This window comes from Oncorhynchus mykiss, chromosome 24 (assembly GCF_013265735.2).
Source record: "Oncorhynchus mykiss isolate Arlee chromosome 24, USDA_OmykA_1.1, whole genome shotgun sequence".
In the NCBI taxonomy this organism is placed as follows: domain Eukaryota; kingdom Metazoa; phylum Chordata; class Actinopteri; order Salmoniformes; family Salmonidae; genus Oncorhynchus; species Oncorhynchus mykiss.
The window spans coordinates 31,319,229-31,341,124 of record NC_048588.1 but is presented as its reverse complement, the minus strand read 5'-3'; the positions used below and the strand labels follow the sequence as shown (position 1 = coordinate 31,341,124).

Below are 21,896 nucleotides of genomic sequence, written 5' to 3'. Positions count from 1 at the left end.
AGGAGAGAGAGAGATACTGTAGGAGAGTGAGAGATGAGAGATAGGAGAGAGATACTGTAGGAGAGATATGAGACAGAGAGAGATACTGTAGGAGAGATAGGAGAGAGAGAGATACTGTAGGAGAGATAGGAGAGAGAGAGATACTGTAGGAGAGAGAGAGATACTGTAGGAGAGTGAGAGATGAAATATAGGAGGGAGAGATACTGTAGGAGAGTGAGAGATGAGAGATAGGAGAGAGAGATACTGTAGGAGAGATAGGAGAGAGAGAGATACTGTCAGAGAGAGAGATACTGTAGGAGAGATGGGAGAGAGAGAGAAATACTGTAGGAGAGATAGGAGAGAGAGAGATACTGTCGGAGAGAGAGATACTGTAGGAGAGATGGGAGAGAGAGAGAGATACTGTAGGAGAGATAGGAGAGAGAGAGATACTGTAGGAGAGATAGGAGAGAGAGAGATACTGTCGGAGAGAGAGATACTGTAGGAGAGATGGGAGCGAGAGAGAGATACTGTAGGAGAGATAGGAGTGAGAGATACTGTAGGAGAGATATACTGTAGGAGAGATAGGAGAGAGAGAGATACTGTAGGAGAGATAGGAGAGAGAGAGAGGAGATAGGGAGAGATAGATGTGTTTCTTGCTAGTGGAATAAAGAGAAGTAGCTATAGAGTAATGGTGAATAAGGAATGTCAACCATTTTCTTTTGGAGATCCACTGTCAAAGTATGTAAATAAGCTAGTGTGGTATGATTGAAGCAAAATAACAGTAATGTTTTGAGGGAGTTTTCTTCTTTCAGGTCATTACTGTGTTGGGGTTGGTTTTTCACTTATACTGTATACTGCAACATGCCAGTGTACAGTTCCAGAAGGATTGTGGTAAAAGTGTTCTGGTTGGTTGATGACAAAGTGAAGAGGTTGTCCTACCAGCAGCACTCTCTGTGTCACACTATCACAATATATATTTTTTTATCTCCTCTCCTCTCCTCCTCTTTCTTCCTGTATTCTCTGAATACTTTATTTGGCCCGTGCCTTGGCTTGTTGGAAAATAAACCTGAGTGGAGGAGAGGAGTGAAGGAATGTTCTGCCCTCCTCCCTTTAATCTCCATCTAGGGAACAACATTTGGGTCTTTGTCAGCAGCTAGTAAAACTGTTGCAGCTCAGCGTAAGAGAATGTTTCATCTCTGCTCAACACAGATGATGACAATAAGACATCAGATGACTGAGCGTGCAAAACGTCAATGGATCACAGGAAATTATTAAATAAGCCACATTACTATCAGCTCCTTCTCGACTCATGTAGGTTTCTGTTTTTTCCTTCTCCCCCTCTGTCAACCGCACGGGGTGATTTCCTCTGTCATCCGCACAGGGTGATTTACAAAACTCTATGGTTCTTTCTCTCTTTTTTTCAATTTCCTGTGATCCATTGACGTCCATCATCTGTGTTGAGCAGAGATGAAACGTTCTCTTACGCTGAGCTGCAACAGTTTTACTAGCTGCTGACAAAGACTCTTATTTATTATCTGTAGATGGCTTCTGAGAGTCATGCTAGTCAGTGTTCCCTGCTGCTAGAGAGATCTGTAACTCACTTCCTTCCAGCCCCCACACATCTAATTCTACCTGATTAATGAGCCCTCTGCCTTTTCTAATCATTTTTATTTTGGCCGAGATTTAATCACAAATCTGATAATGATTCAAACCAAAAAATGGGAGATGAAATGAGTTTCTGTTCTCATCAAGAATCTTGTCTTTGAGAAAAACACATTACGTGTCACTTTATGCAAAGCAATGCAATCTGCTACCTTATTCACAGCATCCTTGTTATAATTTCCATGATAAGAATGGACACTGTGGGGCCTCTGCATCCCTTAGGGAAGCCATCAATATCCAGCCAGCTACAGAAGACACTGGAAGGACACATTGGGTGCAGTGGTGCGATCGTTCACAAGAATAATTCCTGATAATGGTTGGGGGGCTAAAACCATCAGAACTCTCACTGATCAACCGGTATTAGCGTTGGCAATGCAGCCCTGATGTGGTCATCAATGTCATTGAAATGATATGAAAAGTCAAACATATTGCTTTGTCTTTTCTCTCCTTTTATGTCGTGGCGCTCCCTCTCTCCTCTCCTCCACTCTGACCCCAGTGACGTTCCAGCGTGTTGACGGGGGTCTGATGAGCAATGGAAGGTGAGTGTTCTACCCGTCAGTGTTCCATCAGGGACACTGAGAGCCCTTCTCTCCACACATAGAGCCAAACAACAGCACACCTGTCATCACTCTGCCAATCAAAACCAACAGCATACACAACACATCACCTCTATTCTGAAGGGCTCTCAAACCACCTCCATCAGACTGTGAAAACCCAGCAACCCAGTCAAACATTATGCTATAACATTATGCTATAACATTATGCTATAACATGAGACTATAACATTATGCTTTAACATGAGACTATAACATTATGCTATAACATTATGCTATAACATGAGACTATAACATTATGCTATAACATGAGACTATAACATGAGACTATGACATTATGCTATAACATGAGACTATAGCATTATGCTATAACATGAGTCTATAACATGAGACTATAACATTATGCTATAACATGAGACTATAACATGAGACTATAACATTATGCTATTACATGAGACTATAACATTATGCTATAACATGAGACTATAACATGAGACTATAACATTATGCTATAACATGAGACTATAACATGAGACTATAACATTATGCTATAACATGAGACTATAACATGAGACTATAACATTATGCTATAACATGAGACTATAACATGAGACTATAACATTATGCTTTAACATGAGACTATAACATGAGACTATAACATGAGACTATAACATTTTGCTATAACATGAGACTATAACATGAGACTGTAACATAATGATATAACATTAGACTATAACATGAGACTATAACATTATGCTATAACATTAGACTGTAACATAATGATATAACATTAGACTATAACATAATGATATAACATTAGACTATAATATTTCGTATGAGATTAGACTAACATTATACTATAACATTATACTATAACATTAGACTATAACGTTCGACTAGAGCATTAGACTATAATATTTCGTATGACATTAGACTAACATTATGCTATTACATTATGCTTTAACATTAGACTATAACATTTCGTATGACATTAGACTATAACATTAAACTTACATTAGACTATAACATTATGCTATAGCATTAGACTATAACATTAAACTTACATTAGACTATAACATTATGCTATAACATTAGACTATAACATTAAACTTACATTAGACTATATCATTATGCTATAACATTAGGCTAACATTAACATATAACATTAGAATATAGCATTATGCTATAACATTAGGCTAACATTAACATATAACATTAGACTATACCATCTCTTATGACATTATGCTATAACATAATACTATAACATTAGACTATAACATTTCTTATAACATTAGACTATACCATTTCTTATGACACCATGCTATAACAGTATGCTATAACATTAGACTATAACATTTCTTATGTCATTATACTATAATATTAAACTATACCATTATGCTATAACATTATGCTATAACATTAACATATAATATTAGACTATACCATTTCTTATGTCATTATACTATAATATTAGACTATACCATTATGCTATAACATTATGCTATAACATTAACATATAATATTAGACTATACCATTTCTTATGTCATTATACTATAATATTAGACTATACCATTATGCTATAACATTATGCTATAGCATTAGACCATAATGGTGTTATTATCAACAACATGCATCTAAAGCTGTGCTGACCTCTGTCCTGGACTTTACACATCTTCACTATAGTACCCTTGGCTCATCTTCCTAAAGTATGTAGTATGTCTGCGCTGCACTGAGCAAGCCTGCTCTAACGCTGATAGATGACTGATGGATCTATAGATAACCAATACCTGCGTGTTTACGTCGCACACAGATCTGTGTGCAAACATATATTCCTATCTCCGTTCACGCATCAATAGATAGACTCATAAATCTCCCCCACAGAATTAGTAGAAACAATTTAAGCAGAGAGAGCTTTTATTTTGTCATTTATCTTCTCCTGCCGGCTACAGATAACCCAGAAGCCCCCTGGAGTGATACATTTGCCTGTCACTTTGCAAAGGCGACTGAGATCCGAGCACATGTAATAATGTCAAAATAATTACCCAGGGGAGAGGTGTGGAGGTATCCCTGCTGCACCCCACACAGCCTGCTCGCTCTCTCTCTGTGTGTGTCTGTGTGTGTGTGCCTGTGTGTGTGTGATTGTGTGTGTGTGTGTGTGTGTGTATGTGGGTGTGTATGTGTGTGCGAGCAGTGTGTGTGTGAGCAGTGTGTGTGCGAGCAGTGTGTGTGCTAGCAGTGTGTGTGTGTGAGTAGTGTGTGTGTAGTGTGTCGATGTGCATGCTCGCCCATATTTCTGCCAGTGCCGCCAGCAAGCACTCAAAGAATTAACCACGCCACTTGCCATGTCTTCTCTCATCTATTTTCTGTTGTGGTGTTTTTCCTTCAGTTTTCCACATAAGTGGTTCTGATTCTCAGCCCGGATGATTGAATCGGAGGGGTCTGTATTTGTGGCACTCTATATTTGTCATAGCTTAAGTCAGTGGGGGAGACATTTCTACACAGCACCAGAGTGGTAGGATGCAGTAAGTCTGGAGCTAGGTGTGTTTGTCTAGCTAGCACAAAGCCCTGGTCCTGGTCGTTAGTCACTGTGGTGACATCAAAGCCCTTGTCCTGGTCGTTAGTCACTTTGGTGACATCAAAGCCCTGGTCCTGGTCGTTAGTCACTGTGGTGACATCAAAGCCCTGGTCCTGGGCGTTAGTCACTGTGGTGACATCAAAGCCTTGGTCCTGGACGTTAGTCACTGTGGTGACATCAAAGCCCTGGTCCTGGGCGTTAGTCACTGTGGTGACATCAAAGCCCTGGTCCTGGTCATTAGTCACTGTGGTGACATCAAAGCCCTGGTCCTGGTCATTAGTCACTGTGGTGACATCAAAGCCCTGGTCCTGGTCGTTAGTCACTGTGGTGAAATCAAAGCCCTGGTCCTGGGCGTTAGTCACTGTGGTGACATCAAAGCCCTGGTCCTGGTCATTAGTTACTATGGTGACATCAAAGCCCTGGTCCTGGTCGTTAGTCACTGTGGTGACATCAAAGCCCAGATGTTGCAGCTACCCCATCTGCCCCTGCAGAGTGAGAGTGACCCGCCCAGTATCACAGGGAAATGTGTTCATTTGTTACCTGGGATGTTTATTGCATTAATTAGACAATAGCAAATGGAGTCGCGTCTGTTCCCAGCTCCTCATTGGCTGCTGCCAAATTGCCCTGACTGAACAAATCACTTAATCGATCACAGAATAAATGATTCATGGAAGATGAATAGGCTGCAGATTGCTACACTTAGATGGCTTGACTTTGGCTGCTCATGTGAAATTCATAAAAGGCTCATTCCTTCTACCCTGCCAATAGCGAGATGGTAATTAGGAGCTAGTAATAACTATCTCAGCGCTGATCAATATTTTAGCCTGAGCAGATTCTATAGAGAGTGGGTTGAGCACAGCACAGCAGCCAACGGGTTGTGCCAACACTGTTACTATGGAGATTCCTTGATATGACAGGACTCAGAAGCTAAGTGACAGAAGCCTCTATGAACGGAAAATATCCAATGGAAATTCATGTTTGAACATGCCTTAAGTGTGATTGGATGTGCAGGCTTTTAGTGGGGGTTGTATTGACCAGTAGGCGTGCATGAACACAGTAGCATGAACACCTCTGATCTATGGGGTTATATTGGGATTAATATCTCTGGTCTGGCTTGTTTATGGCTCGTTGTGCATCAGGCATCCTGGGCGGTTGCTCAGGTTTGCTACCTTCCATAACAAACAGCCAACAAGTCTGACAAAATCTTATCTTGGCCAAGGCTGCAATACATCCCCGAACTCAACTAGGATTAAACGTAATTTGTCGAGGTTCCAGAAGACGTATGACCATTTCCCCCCAGAGTCGCAAAACGCATATAACAAATAATCCCAATAGAAATCATTCTCATTCTAATTATCCTCTCCCGGAGCAGCTTCCTGTGAGGAATACAAGGACGAGGCAGCCATTTCCATTGTCAACACCTTGTCTTCCAAATGGTCTCTCTGGTCTCTCTGCGCTGTGCTGCATGGTGGAGGGTTATTAGGTGGGTAGGGCTGTAGGTCTGTAGGGCTGTAGGGCTGTAGGGCTGGTACTGAGACAGTAGTATAGTATTTTCTATATACAAGGTCTTTCGTGGTGCACTGTAGCTGTAGTCGACAGGAGAGAACACGGCCCTCCCTCTCCATTTCTCTCTTTCTTTGTCAACTGCCAGGAAACTGTAGGCTGACAGATGTTGCGAGCGAGGGAGGAAAGGAGGAGGGATGAAAGCAAGAGCTATATGTGGAAAAAAATAAAGGAAAATGGGGTTTATAAAGAGATGGGTTGGGAGGGAGAGGAAGAAAGGGGGGGGTGTCGCTGTGAGAAACAGAAGGGGAGGTGGTAGGGGAAGAGATGTATTACCCTATAAAAAGTGCATGTCTCTGATGCACAGCCATCAATTTGAATGACTCCTTCCCCCCGAGGGCCTGTTTTGGCATTCAGGAACCACGGCGAGGGCTCTTAGCCCTCCCGCCTTCCTCCTGTCTCTGCAGCGCTGCAGTTCATTTGGAGTCTCCATCCATGGAACAACTCTTATCATTAGAACCTGTGGCTCTGTGGCTGAGGGACAGACTGACTGCAGAGCGCCCATTACCTGACCATGTCCTGGGGCTCTCCCCTCCCCCTCATCTCCCCCTCCTCTCCCCAGGGCCAGCACATCACGTTACCTCACTGAAGCAGAGACAAAAGCTCTGTTAGGCATGAGGCACGTCACAGCTTTTAAGGGTGCTTGGCTGTAGCACTGAACGTGTCAGAGGCTGAGACTGAGACAGAGACAGAGACAGAGACAGAGACAGAGACAGAGACTGAAGGGCACTAGCAGTGGGGTGTTGTTGTGCCGTGTTCCCTCTAGCAGAAGCCATCCGGTTGATCATGTGATGCTGCCTGTCTGACCGACCGTGGCAGCCAGCTATTTCTCAGGGATAAGAGAGGGAAAGCTCTAGCTTGCTGCTGCTGCTGTGGAGACCTTGAGCAGCTCAGTGCAACCTCTCATTCCACACTCTGCCGGATGCTTTTGTCTGTAGACAAACAGCACTGTCTTTGAATCCTCTCCTTACCCTGGGCAGAAAAATAACACTATTGATACATTTCTAGACTACAGTACACACAGTATGAAATATGAATCCATCTGTATGGTTCAGCCATTGGAAACTAGTGTGGTACCAATGTACTGACACACAAACAAAGACATTTAGCTCCATCTCTCATATCTCACCTAGTTCCATCTGTGTTGCCCGTGGTAATGAGGCTGAGACGTGATTGTACAGTAAAGTGGCCCTAAAGGCCTCCCAGCAGTCACCCGTGACAGGTTCAAGTCCTAATGGGAGATTTTGATGGCCCCCACACCCATGGGAGTGACTCCCAACACCTGTTAAATGGAGCCAGCCCCGGTACATCCATCCATCCCACAGGCTGCACCAGCCCACAAGTTGATCTGGGAGAGGGTTTCGGGCTGGGTCTGGAGGACAGCCAATCAACTAAGGCATCACCACAAGGGGTTGATGGGATCAATGGATGTTAATGAACAAAGTTATCTGTGAATGTGTCTATGTGGGGGTGGAAGAATGATGTGTGACTATGCAGTGTGTGTGTGTGTATTAATGTGTGTGCGTGTATTAGTGTGTGTGTGTGTGTGTGTGTGTGTGTGTGTGTGTGTGTGTGTGTGTGTGTGCGTGTGTGTGTATTAATGTGTGTGTGTATTAATATGTGTGTGTGTGTGTGTATTAACGTGTGTGTGTGTATATTAATGTGTGTGTATATTAATGTATGTGTGTGTGTGTGTGTGTGTGTGTGTGTGTGTGTGTGTGTGTGTGTGTGTGTGTGTGTGTGTGTGTGTGCGTGTGTGTGTATTAATGTGTGTGTGTATTAATATATGTATTAACGTGTGTGTGTTTATTAATGTGTGTGTATATTAATGTATGTGTGTGTGTGTATATTACTGTGTGTATATTAATGTGTGTGTGTGTGTGTGTGTGTGTATGTGTGTGTGTGCATTAAAATGTTTGTGTGTGTGTGTATTAAAATGTTTGTGTGTGTATTAATTGGCTCCCGAGTGGCACAGTGTCTAAGGCACTGCATCTCAGTGCTAGAGGAGTCAGTACAGACCCTGGTTCGTTTCCAGGCTGTATCACAACCGGCCGCGATTGAGTCTCATAGGGTGGTGCATAATTGGCCCAGCGTCGTCCGGGTTAGGGTTTGGCCCGGGTCATTGTAAATAAGATTTTGTTCTTAACTGACTTGCCTAGCTAAATAAAGGTTAAATATAAAAATAATAGTATGTGTGTGTGTGTGGGTTGGTGTTATTGTGTGTGTGTGTATTAATGAGTGTGTGTGTATTATGTGTGTGTGTGTTATTGTGTGGGTTGGTATTATTGTGTGTGTGTCAGAGTGAGACAGCAGGACAAAAGGACAGATACAGAGCAGTGTAGCCTGAATGAATTCTAACTTTAAATGAGAGCCACATTGTGTACATACATCCAGTTTCTGAATTATCTCATTAGTACAACTTTTTTTTAAGACAACTTTTACCTATTACTATTCCTAACTATGACCAGTGTTTCCATGTGTAACATCCCCTGTGTCTCCTCCTAGCCGACCAGGCCTGCTGAATGCCAGTGACGCAGGCTACCCGTGGCTGGCTGACTCCTGGCCTGCAACCAGCCTGCCTGTCAATAGTGGCTCCGGGGGACCCAACGACCTCAGTAACTTTGGCAGAGGAGGTGAGATATCTGGGTCTGTCCTATACTAATATATATATCTATATATATATGATCAACTGGATATATATATATATATATATATATATATATATATATATATATATAGAGAGAGAGAGAGAGAGAGAGAGAGAGAGAGAGAGAGAGAGAGAGAGAGGCAGAGAGAGAGGGAGAGAGAGAGGGAGAGAGAGAGAGAGGGAGAGAGAGAGAGAGAGAGAGGGAGAGAGAGAGAGAGAGAGGGAGAGAGAGAGGGAGAGAGAGAGAGAGAGAGAGAGAGAGAGAGAGAAAACACAAATATCCTTCGAAAAACAAATATATTCACCTTGCCCCCGACACACCATATGTCCTGAAACATCTCCACACTTTTCTTTTTATAATTTTATAGAACTCAAATTCCACCGGGACAATAATGTCATTAACCTGGCGTACACAGAAAACACATGAATCAAAGTCCACTAGGTCAGACTGATTAATGATGTCCCTTAACAGCTCCACTGAGCCTGAATGAGGCTCCTCCCCATTTCTGTGTTTAATCAAATTCATTGTACAATTCCTCTCCCCGCCGACCACCAGGGTCTCCTCAGAGAGTTTCTGTGAGAGTTTCTGTCTAAGACACCCAAACATAAGTCCCCTCTCCCTCCCTGTGTCAGGCCAAAACCCCTGTTATTCATTTCTGCTTTTACTAGAAGCAGTCTACACCTACACACCTCCTTTGAGCAGCAAATTGTTACATCCAGACCCGGTGGTCCCAGACCCAAAAAGGACTGTCACCCCTGCACTAACATTTCTTCCATGGCTCAGCAAAGAAAGAGACCAATAGCAAGGCTCAAAAATCCCGTGGCAGAAAAAAAATATTAATCTAAACAGCATCTATAAGTAGACCTTTACGCACTGTTGTGACCCACTTCCTCTAGCTAAAACGTTCCCTGGGTGAGAGGAAACCATGCCTCTCATTTTTCATAGCATGCTGTACTGGACTTAAAACCTTTCCCAGATTGCAAGGAAAAGCTTTAAGATCAACGTTGTCCCTTATTGTTTCATTTAGGAACCTTGACTGTTCCCTCACCATGTACTTTGACCCCTCTGCCTGATCTACACCACCATCTATAACCTGACTAGACCCAGCCTCATCTACACCACCATCTATAACCTGACTAGACCCAGCCTCATCTACACTACCATCTATAACCTGACTAGACCCAGCCTCATCTACACCACACCATCTATAACCTGACTAGACCCAGCCTCATCTACACCACCATCTATAATCTGACTAGACCCAGCCTCATCTACACCACCATCTATAACCTGACTAGACCCAGCCTCTGCTGCCTGTGTCTCGTGGCCCCCTGCACATTGACCTCGATTTCCCCCACTGGCACTCACCTTGTCTAAGGCCTTTATGTGGGCACGCAAAGCTCTTCTGCCCCAAATACCCACACTCAAAGCACTGCAGGCTATCTGTGCTGGCAAACCCTGCGTAGAGCCCCTCCCCATGTCTCACTTTAAAATGCACATTTAACTGTTGCTCATTGTAAGTCAGAAACATGAACACTTGCCTCCGGAACTAAACAACGTGCTCAACGGCATCTGAAAACCTGCCGACGGTACACGAAAACCGCTAGAAAACTTACCAAAATGATTCAGCTCTCTCTTTGATCATCTGTAATAAACAGAGGCAGATTCACAACTACCACTCTTGTCAAAGGAGTTGAAAGTGGAGAAATCGGCAGCAACACATCCCTTACAAATATTACACTAGTAATTAGCCTGCCCACTAAATTTACTATTTTCATGAACACAACCGAGCTTTGCTCATTCTGGATGCAGAATGTATAATTCCAGCTCCTACCTGTTCACCGACCGAGAGCAGAACCTCCTCCACCTTAACTCCATTCTCAGGAACACACCTGAATCCATGCCGTAACGACAGCATCTCCTCCGCACTAGGCTTAGCCATAGCACACACCACACCGTTCAAACCCCAGGAAACTAAAACTCCATCATTTTCCTCCCTAACTTTGAACAAAACCAGTGGGTACCGCTAAAACACCAAGGAAAGAATCAAGAAAATGAGTAAGGACAGAGCCCTCCACACGGTCTCTAAACTACAAAACACTCCCAGCGTGCACTGAGAAAGAGTGACAGGAGAGAGATACAGGAGACATAAGAGAGAGGAGAGATAGAAGGGAGAGAGGAGAGATATATAATAGATAATAGGGAGAGGGAAGAGGTAGGGGAGAGAGAAGAGAGAGACGAGACAGAGGAGAGAGAGCGAAGAAAGAGAGGGGAGAAAGAAGCGAGAGAGGAGAGATAGTAGATATAGTATGAGATGATATATGCTGATCTGACTCCTCTACTGCTCTTCTGTACTGTACCCTAGCTCAGATGATTCATCATGTCCTCCTCTCACCTCCTAGCTACCAGCCCCACAAAGATGTAAACCTGTTTGCATATTGCATGAGTGTTTTTGGATATACATTTACATACCACATCAGAGGGAGGCTAGCGCGCTAGCAGCAGGGTATAGGCACTGTCACCGCTTGAGTAATGGCAAACAGTCCAGCGTAGTGTCATCAGCCATACCTCAGAAGATGAGGATGTGAGACAAGATGGAGGCAACGTAGGGAGGGGGGGGGGGGGGGGGGGGGGTAAGTGAGAAAGGAAGAGAGAGAGAGGGGAGGGGGAGAAGTATAGAGAGACAGAAACAGAGAGTACACAGTGGCAGAATACCTGACCACTGTGACTGACCCAAACTTAAGGAAAGCTTAGACTATGTACAGACTCAGTTAGCATAGCCTTGCTATTGAGAGAGGCCACCGTAGGCAGACCTGGCTGCTGCCCACAAAATGAGGTGGAAACTGAGCTGCACTTCCTAACCTCCTGCCCAAATGTATGACCATATTAGAGACACATATTTCCCTCAGATTACACAGATCCACAAAGAATTCGAAAACAAACCCGATTTTGATAAACTCCCATATCTACTGGGTGAAGTACCACAGTGTGCCGTCACAGCAGCAAGATTTGTGACCTGTTGCCACAAGAAAAGGTCAACCAGTGAAGAACAAACACCATTGTAAATACAACCCATATTGATGCTTATTTATTTTCCCTTTTGTACTTTAACCATTTGTACATCGTTACAACACTGTATATATATATATAATATGACATTTGAAATGTCTTTATTATTTTGAAACTTCTGTATGTGTAATGTTTACTGTTAATTTTTATTGTTTATTTCACTTTTGTATATTATCTACCTAACCTGCTTTGGCAATGTTAACATATGTTTCCCATGCAAATAAAGCCCCTTGAATTGAATTTAGAAAGGGGAGAGAGAGAGCGAGAGAGTGAGAGAGAGAGAAATGGGGCAGGAGGGAGAAAGAGAGTGAGGGGGGGGGGGGGGGAGAGAGAGAGGAGCGAGAGAGAGAAAGAAAAATGGGGAGAGAGAGAGAGAGAGAGGAGAGAGAGAGAGAGAGAAAATGGGGAGGGAGAAAGAGAGTGAGGGGGAGGGGAGAGAGAGAGAGAGAGAGAAAGGGGGGATGTGAAAAGATGGTCCAGGGCAGCCGGTCGTGAAGGACAGGGCCAGCTTGACTGCAGACTCTTCTGCCGTGGCTCTACATCATCTCCCCTTCACTGGGCGCTCAAACCCTACAGTACTACTGAGGGGCTGGGCTCACTTACACACACACACACACACACACACACACACACACACACACACACACACACACACACACACACACACACACACACACACACACACACACACACACACACACACACACACACACACACACACATGCAGAGTGGCACCATTATCCCTCATTGGCAGCAACAAAGGGAGGAGGGAGACAGGAAAACAGAGAGGGAAAGAAGCAGGCTCAGAAGAGAGGGAGAGAGATAGGGGAGAGAGAGATAGAGAGAGGGAGGGAGAGAGTGGGGGAGGGGGGGGGGGGGGGGGGGGGTTGAGATAGAGAGAGGCCCAAGGTTGTGAAGTCAGCCACTGGAATTAGAATGCATGAATAAGTGGGGATGGATTTTTCAATGAGATGAATATGTTAAACTGGATGTTAAGAGCTGAGTTGATGTCAAAGCGTTGAGATGCTCAGGGTAATTCCCTCACACCCCTGGGACTGTTGCTGACTGAACCCAGGGTCACTCTGACCTGATTCATAGTTAGACATAGACACCACTCCACTCCTAATCTATCTTGAAGAGCAGCCTTGTTCATCAATGACTCTAAACATCACTTTACCTTTCTATTTTCTATTCAAATACAATTATAGTTGATGTTCACACAGTATTTGTCATTGAAGCCCACACCACAGTCTTCTAAACTGACCCCTATTCTCTCTCCCTGTGTCTCCTCCAGACACCAGTAGTAATGGGGATAAGAGCGGCACCATGCTGTCTGACGGAGCCATCTATAGCAGTATAGACTTCACCACCAAGGCTAACTACAACAGCCCCAGCCAGGGCTCCCAGGGAGCCACCCCCTATGCCACCACACAGATCCTCCACTCCAGTAGCATCCATGAGCTGGCCGTGGACCTCCCCGAGGCCCAGTGGAAGGCCTCCATCCAGGCCAAACAGGAGATGGCCAACCTGGGGTACTCCCTGCCTGACAAGAACTCCTGCAACAACAGTGAGTGGGATTGTGTGTGTGTGTGTGTGTGTGTGTGTGTGTGTGTGTGTGTGTGTGTGTGTGTGTGTGTGTGTGTGTGTGTGTGTGTGTGTGTGTGTGTGTGTGTGTGTGTGTGTGTGTGTGTGTGTGTGTGTGTGTGTTGGAAGGAAGGAAGGAAGGAAGTGTGTGTGCACATGTCATACAGGAGGTGAGACTTCTCATATTTCCCTGCCATGCGAAATCCCAACTCAACTCAACACAGCCCTATGATACATGACAATATTTGCCTTAACCATCATGGCCTCACCCCTCCTACTGTGAGTGTCTGACCCCAGTACAAATCACTGCTGAGTCAGTATGGAGTGTTTCATATGATACCCCAGTTCACCCCTGTTTATAAGCCATGGGTTTACTGTGACCTGACAGTAGTTTGGACTTTAATACTCACAATCTGTCTCTGAAGCCCATTCCAGCTCCACTCCACCGTGACCGCCTGATTCTGTTTTAAGGACTCATTTCCCCCTTGCTGCCATTCAGTCTTGGTCACTTTCCAAGGTTAAATAAACACCTGATGAATGGCCAGGGAGCTAGATTAAAGCATCCATTTTCTCCAGTTTTGGATTATGTTGCTTCCCTCTCTCTGTTCTAACTAATTGCCACAATTAGCACAACTAATATTTAAGAAAATAATTCAACTTAATTATAATGGATTTGATAGAGGACTTTTCTGAAAGCCTTGTGGAGATTCCTGCGTCAGGACTAATGAATTTTCTGAGACTATTTATATATATTCATGGTCTCATTCTCTAGAGGTTTAAAGTACATTTGTTGTATTGTTTGTGCCCATAATGTAACTCAATTTCCGATCCTTTACCGTCTTGCATTATTTTAAAAGTAACATTTGATTGGATCTCAAAACAATGTTACAGTAAATAACTTGCACCTGCTACAAGTGGATTTATCTCTCCCATCTCAAGAATGGATAATCACTTGGCTTTCTTCCAAAATATTATTTTCCTCATATTTTTTGTTGTCAAAGTCAAAAACGTTATACATATAAACCCCCCCAAAATGATGCCTCTCAAACAAAGGCTAAATGTTTCACTGAGTGAATGTGACCGTGAGTGGGTGGTGGGTGGGTGAGTGAGAAAGTGGGTGAGTGAGTGATTAATGTGAGAGAGACAGAAAGAGAGAGAAAGAGAGAAAGAGAGAGAGAGAGAGAGAGAGAGAGAGAGAACACATGTTAAGATGGCTGACAAGAAGAGGTGTGCATGAGTGGAGAATGTTCACTGCTTGCCTGCTGATCTAACTGCATGTTCTGCATGTGCTTCAGCCAATCACCTGATGCCACTGTATATTTTTACCCTTTAACCCCACTAGCACTCCTTTTCATTCCTGACTACCGATTGGCCGAGGGATTGTCTAATAGAATGCCACACAACCAATCACAAGATTTCAGCACCACCAGCTCTCACAACAGCTCAGACCGAAGCGGCAGCCTATCAGGTTGGTTTCTGATGTGGCAAGGCAGGGATGTGACTGGTCTTCCTACTCTCTTCAACATTCTGGGATAACTCAATGACTGCCATTTAATCCACTGTATCAGTGATTGACTTGTTAATAGCTTTATTGATCTCTTTTGCATGTGCAAAACCCAACGTCTGTCTTTATGAACCCGCCCCTCCTCCTCACCACTGTTATTTTGCTCCCACTGCTAATACTCACAACTAATAAACAATGCACGCATTTCCAGGCCGGCGTTGATCGCTGACATCAACCACATTGTCAAATGTGCTGTCTAGATGATGTAATGTTATGTGCAGCAACGATCCTCTATTCACATGCAGTGAAGTGCTTTGTCCTCCAGATTAGATTAGAAACCAGCTCTAATCTTCCCTTTAAAGAGAGGAAGTGAGGATTTGTACTATTAGAACAGGGCTCCAGGCATCCTAGCTGGTCTGACTCCATCACGGCTGGGCCTTGTAACAGGCTTTGTCTCTCACCAGGAGCTTGAGAGCAGATGAGAATTTGGGCAACGAGACTCCTTCAGACATTTAGAGTGGTGCATTGTGAGACCACACACACGTACACCGACACGCGCGCACACACGCACACACACACACACACACACACACACACACACACACACACACACACACACACACACACACACACACACACACACACACACACCATCTGAGATGCTTGGCTGACTAAAATGGTGAGAATGTCTCCCATTTTCCCTCTTCTAATGGTTACTGACCACAGTAAAACCCATGTACTGAGAATTTTATAGGGCACAGAGGCAGCCCTCCTCTCTACCTCCCCTCCAATCCTCTCTACCTCCCCTCCTATCCTCTCTACCTCCCCTCCTCTCCTCTCCCCTACCCTCCTCTCTACCTCCTCTCCCCTCCTCTCCTCTCCCCTACCCTCCTCTCCCCTACCCTCCTCTCTACCTCCCCTCCTCTCCCCTGCTCTCCCCTCCTCTCCCCTACCCTCCTCTCTATCTCCCCTCCTCTCCCCTCCTCTCCTCTCCCCTCCCCTCCTCTCTGATCTCTAATCCAATGCAATGGCTGGCAGACATTAGGCTGGAGAGGAGAGGCAGTCTGGAGTGGTAGAGAGGAAGAGATGGCACAGGAGAGGAATGGTACCAGTTTCAAAACAATCAGATATACACTACTGTTCAAAGGTTTGGGGTCACTTAGAAATGTTCTTGTTTTTGAAAGAAAAGCAAATGTTTTGTCCATTAAAATAACATCAAATTGATCAGAAATACAGTGTAGACATTGTTAATGTTGTAAATGACTATTGTAGCTGGAAACGGCTGATTTTTAATGGAATATCTACATAGGTCCTTTACTCCTGTGTTCCAATGGCACGTTTATCCATTTAAAATGATTTTACAACATTAACAATTAACAATTCAAACTTTTGAACAATAGTGTATATATCGAAGGAAGGAAGGAGAGAGAGAGATGCAATCTGTAGTGCTCATATGAGAAATGCAGATAGAGGTTCATTTTACATCAACACAGGGGGGCCAGGGGACAAGAAGCCCTTGATTGTGTTAAGCTAACATGTGTATTTCGTTTGATAGCCTCAGGGTATCTTCCCTTGAAATGTCAGGGATTTAGAGCATATTGGTCCTACAAATTAAATTGACCTGTATGGGAATTCAATTGGGACTGTACCTTTGCACTTCCCCCTCCATGATAGACCTTAAGAAATAATATCATTCCAGAGATGTATTGTGTACTGTGAGGCATGCTATACACACTGGTTTGATAAGGGCCCTGGTTGAAGTGAAACAGCATCCTATTAAATATGCATTTATCTAATTTATCTCTATCCATCTGTGGCTTATCTCTCTATACGCTGCAATGTTTCTCTACGAGGTCTAAACCCTACAGGAATACACAGCATAGTTCTGACAGAATAACGTAATATAGGTAAAGAACTTCAATGGCCAGAGGTTGGATGGCAATGAAGGGAACTTTACTGCATTTCATGTTTTGAAGTCAACTAATGAAAAACTAGACGTTTGAAAAGGAACGAAGTGAAAAGAGCAGCACAGTGCTTCGCTTCAAGGAGCTGGGGGAGGAAATAATGAACGTCTGAGATAGGAACCAGATGAAGAGGAACAGGAATAGAGCAGCTTTCAGGGTAGCGTGGGTCTCCACTGGGGATGTGGTGGTGTTGCTCATTAACATCTACACTACTGGAGGAGAGGAGAGAGGAGGAGAGGAGAGGAGGAGAGGAGGAGAGCAGGAGAGGAGAGGAGAGCAGGAGAGGAGAGGAGAGGAGAGGAGAGGAGGGGAGGAGAGGAGGGGAGGAGGAGGAGGAGAGCAGGAGAGGAGGAGAGCAGGAGAGGAGAGGAGAGCAGGAGAGGAGAGAGGAGGAGAAGAGGGGAGGAGGAGAGCAGGAGAGGAGGAGAGCAGGAGAGGAGAGGAGAGGAGGAGAGAAGGAGAGGAGAGAAGGAGAGGAGAGCAGGAGAGGAGAGAGGAGGAGAGCAGGAGAGGAGTGAGGAGGAGAGGTACTAGCTAGTGAGCTCCATGATCCCTGTATTATCTCATTATGGAGCCCAGGAGAAGGGTTATGTTCTCACTGTTCTTAGAGTGGTGTCATCCATCCCTACTTCCCCCCTCTCCTCCAACTTTACACTGCCCCACTCCTAATGAGCTTCATGGCTCAGGGCTGTAGGTGGCTCAGTTTTGATGATCTAGTCTGCTGCATCATCCACCCACATACCAAACACATTGGAATGATTTCACAAATAGGCACACTTGCTAGTTATCTGTCCATCAGCGTATTCCCCCATGTGTCCTATCTCATATAGACTTCCCTCTCTACTGTTATTATAAGCCCATAATACAGTGGTTTTCAACTATTCTAAGGAGGTACTTCCCTGAAAATCCAGTCTGATCTATTCTCTCAGTGCCATGTGTTTAAATCTGGATGTGGAGTTCTTTCTTCTGGACTCTCCTTTCTGAGGCTCTGCCTGTGTCTCTCACTCAGCGCTGAGGCACTAAATGAACACAGAGACAGTTCAAGACCTCCGCTTGGCCCCACAGTTATAGACTGGGAGGGAGCGCCCAAACCAGGCGGTATAAATACCCAGCTCCACATCGAAATACAGTGGTAGATCCTTTTGAAGACAGGCCCTGTGTTTGTCAGCGAGAAAATGGGTCTGCTGTGTACTTCCTGTGTAGTTTCTAGCCATCCTTCCCTCCATGGCACAGGCTCATTTACAGTATTGATGCCTGCTCCGGTGAGGAGGGAATCGGGTTGATTGAGCAATCATGCCAGATCACCATTTATTGGGAAAAGTTGAGTGTCGCCCAGAGGAACGATTAGGAAACCAAATGACTTTGACTATACTTCCTGCCTTGGGCTTACTGCTGTTATTTTATGACTCCCAGTCTTTATCAGACCATCCTCCTCCCAGTTCCAACCTCTCTCTCATGTTCTGCTGCAACATTGTTGCAATCCAATCATTGTTGACAGGAACATTTCTGTCTGGTAACAGCTACAATTGTATAGGGAAAATGGTCAAATAACACAATTCTCCATTTACTGCTAGAGCAATATGCTGTATTTTCTCTGTTTCTGATGTCAGCCTTACTGGATCATATAGTTTCATTTCCCCAAATATCCCTGAGTGTTGATGAAAGGTATTTGTTGATGACATTTAGCTAATTTATAGCCATGTCCAAGTCTGGACAGTCTATTAGATTACATGGTGTTGCATGGCACAAACTGCAGGGTTCCCTGAAATGTAGCTTTTTTTTGTGGCTCTGAGCAACGTGATTACAGGCCTTTGGCAGTGAGGCTTAACCAACAGATGCAAATGTACACAAGAGGCCTCCAGGGATGGTTTCCACTACCCTGTATGTGTGGCTGACAACGTCAACTGGGGAGTATTTTCTGGATTGAGGTGTCCGTTCTCTGACCTCAGACACACATACAATGCTCATAGAACACCTACACAAACACACACACGCTACAGATATGCTATGGTCACAGATACATCTTCAGAAATGCTATGGTCACAGATGCATCTTCAGAAATGCTATGGTCACAGATACATCTTCAGAAATGCTATGGTCACAGATACATCTTCAGCAATGCTATGGTCACAGATACATCTTCAGATATGCTATGGTCACAGATACATCTTCAGATATGCTATTTTCTCTATATAGGGGAAAGCACAGAGGCACCACAGCAAAAACAGCCTGCAGCCTTTTCCTCTCTATAACAAGTGATCTGAGGCCTGCAGACCACACTGAGGACAACTGAGAAAGATAACAGGGCTTTCATTGTGGACCCACAACTCTAGTGAGATATTTCATTGTAGACCCACACCTCTAGTGAGATATTTCAATATGGACCCACAACTCTAGTGAGATATTTCAATATGGACCCACACCTCTAGTGAGATATTTCAATGTAGACCCACACCTCTAGTGAGATATTTCAATATGGACCCACAACTCTAGTGAGATATTTCAATATGGACCCACACCTCTAGTGAGATATTTCAATGTAGACCCACACCTCTAGTGAGATATTTCAATGTAGACCCACACCTCTAGTGAGATTTTTCAATGTAGACCCACACCACTAGTGAGATATTTCAATATGGACCCACAACTCTAGTGAGATGTTTGAATATGGACCCACAACTCTAGTGAGATATTTCATTGTAGACCCACACCTCTAGTGAGATATTTGAATATGGACCCACAACTATAGTGAGATATTTCATTGTAGACCCACACCTCTAGTGAGATATTTCAATATGGAACCACAACTCTAGTGAGATATTTCAATGTGGACCCACACCTCTAGTGAGATATTTCATTGTGGACCCACACCTCTAGTGATATATTTCAATGTGAACCCACACCTCTAGTGAGATATTTAATTGTAGACCCACACCTCTAGTGAGATATTTAATTGTGGACCCACACCTCTAGTGAGATATTTAATTGTGGACCCACACCTCTAGTGAGGTATTTCACTGTGGACTCACACCTGTAGTGAGATATTTAATTGTGGACCCACACCTCTAGTGAGGTATTTCACTGTGGACTCACACCTGTAGTGAGATATTTAATTGTGGACCCACACCTCTAGTGAGGTATTTCACTGTGGACTCACACCTGTAGTGAGATAGGGACACTGAGGGATGGCTGGAGGACCGGGATCCACCCTCTGCTTCTTTACTGCTGCTCTCTCCCTGTTTCTATGGAGATTTGAGGACCTTCAGCAAATCAATCAATGGAAGCATGCTTTTCAGTAGTTGGCCTTGAGGTTCTTCTGTATGATGCTGCTGACAGGCACGGCTCGTTGAAGCTGTTTGTTTGTTTGAATGTGGATGACTTTTAGAAGGTGGTGTTGAAATGACCTGTTTCGAAATTAAGGAATGTTCAGCTTTATATGTTCAGTCATTTTCTGTTGGCAATATCTGCTTGTTAGACTGACAGTGAATACTGCACATAGCCACCCATGTTATATGGTTTTATAGATTTTTTTAGTAATTGAATTCTTCATGTTGCCTGAGTCAATTTCTAACTCGCTCCATCTCTGCTGTCCATAGGTGGTAAGGGGGGTAAGAAGAAGAAGGCCAAGGTTGGCACCAAACCCACCAAGACTAACGGCTCCAGCTGGGCCAACGTGGCCCTGCCCCCTCCCCCTCTACACCCTCTCCCTGGCACCGAGATGGACCACTACCCCAACGAGCACTATGAAGGAGTAGGGTACGAGCCACACCCACCATAACATACACTCTATACATTCATGGATATGCAAAACAGTCCACACTCTGCCCACTCTGTCCACACTAATTTGAAAAATTATATATATCTATCATTGTCTGACCCTTCATACAGGCTTAGCCAATTGTAAGCTCCCTCAAAACTTGAGACATCTGTGGCGTTGTGTAACAAAACTGCACATTTTAAAGTGGCCTTTTATTGTCCCACACCTCTGGTGAGATATTTTATTGTGGACCCACACCTCTAGTGAAATGGGGACACTGAGGGATGGCTGGAGAGCCGGGGTCCACCCAGCATAAGGTGCACCTGTGTAATGATCATGCTGTTTATTCAGCTTCTTGATATGTAACACCAGGTGGATGGATTATCTTGGCAAAAGAGAATTGCTCACTCACAGAGATATAAACAAATTTGTGCATTTTAGAGACATAAGCTTTTTGTTAGAACATTTCTGGGATGTTTTATTTCAGCTCATGAAACATGGGACCAACACTTTACGTGTTCATATTTTTGTTCAGGATAGAAACACTCACACATAACATATCCTTTAACTGTGCGTCTCCCTAGTTGAGGCGTGCTGTCCTCTCACCCTCATCTCCAGTTTGTGAGACTCATCTGGTTTAATAGGCTATCTGGCAAATGAGGAGTCCTCTGAACTGTAAATCTGAGCCTCTTAATGGCCGCAGATTAAAGCAGTTACATCCTGTGGTGTGTGCACTGACAAATTTATTTAATTAACATTTTCTTTACAACTAGTATTATTTCAGCATGTATAAGCATCGTTATGGGAAATTAAAGAATCCACTTACAAAATCAAATCAAATTGTATTAGTCACATGCACCGAATACAACAAGTGAAATGCTTACTTACAAGCCCCTAACCAACAGTGCAGTTTCCCCCAAAAATATGTATAAAAATAAGAGATAAAAGTAACAAGTCATTAAAGAGCAGCAGTAAAAAATAACAATATATACAGGGGGGTACTGGTACAGAGTCAATGTGCGGGGGCACTGGTTAG

General features: G+C 44.0%; 1 protein-coding gene across 14 annotated transcripts in view; it reads left to right on the top strand.

Moving 5' to 3' along the window:
* LOC110503394 (roundabout homolog 2) overlaps positions 1–21,896 on the top strand; it is a 606,556-nt gene that overhangs the window by 559,387 nt on the left and 25,273 nt on the right. For 9 of the 14 annotated variants that reach the window (XM_036961733.1, XM_036961727.1, XM_036961728.1 and 6 more), the window contains 5 exons: positions 2,138–2,180; positions 8,840–8,967; positions 13,346–13,618; positions 14,978–15,103; positions 20,700–20,859. In XM_036961733.1, coding sequence (XP_036817628.1) covers positions 2,138–2,180; positions 8,840–8,967; positions 13,346–13,618; positions 14,978–15,103; positions 20,700–20,859 — 730 coding nt within the window. The remainder of the gene's footprint in view (positions 1–2,137; positions 2,181–8,839; positions 8,968–13,345; positions 13,619–14,977; positions 15,104–20,699; positions 20,860–21,896) is intronic. The other 5 variants (XM_036961731.1, XM_036961739.1, XM_036961734.1 and 2 more) reach the window with 1 other exon arrangement.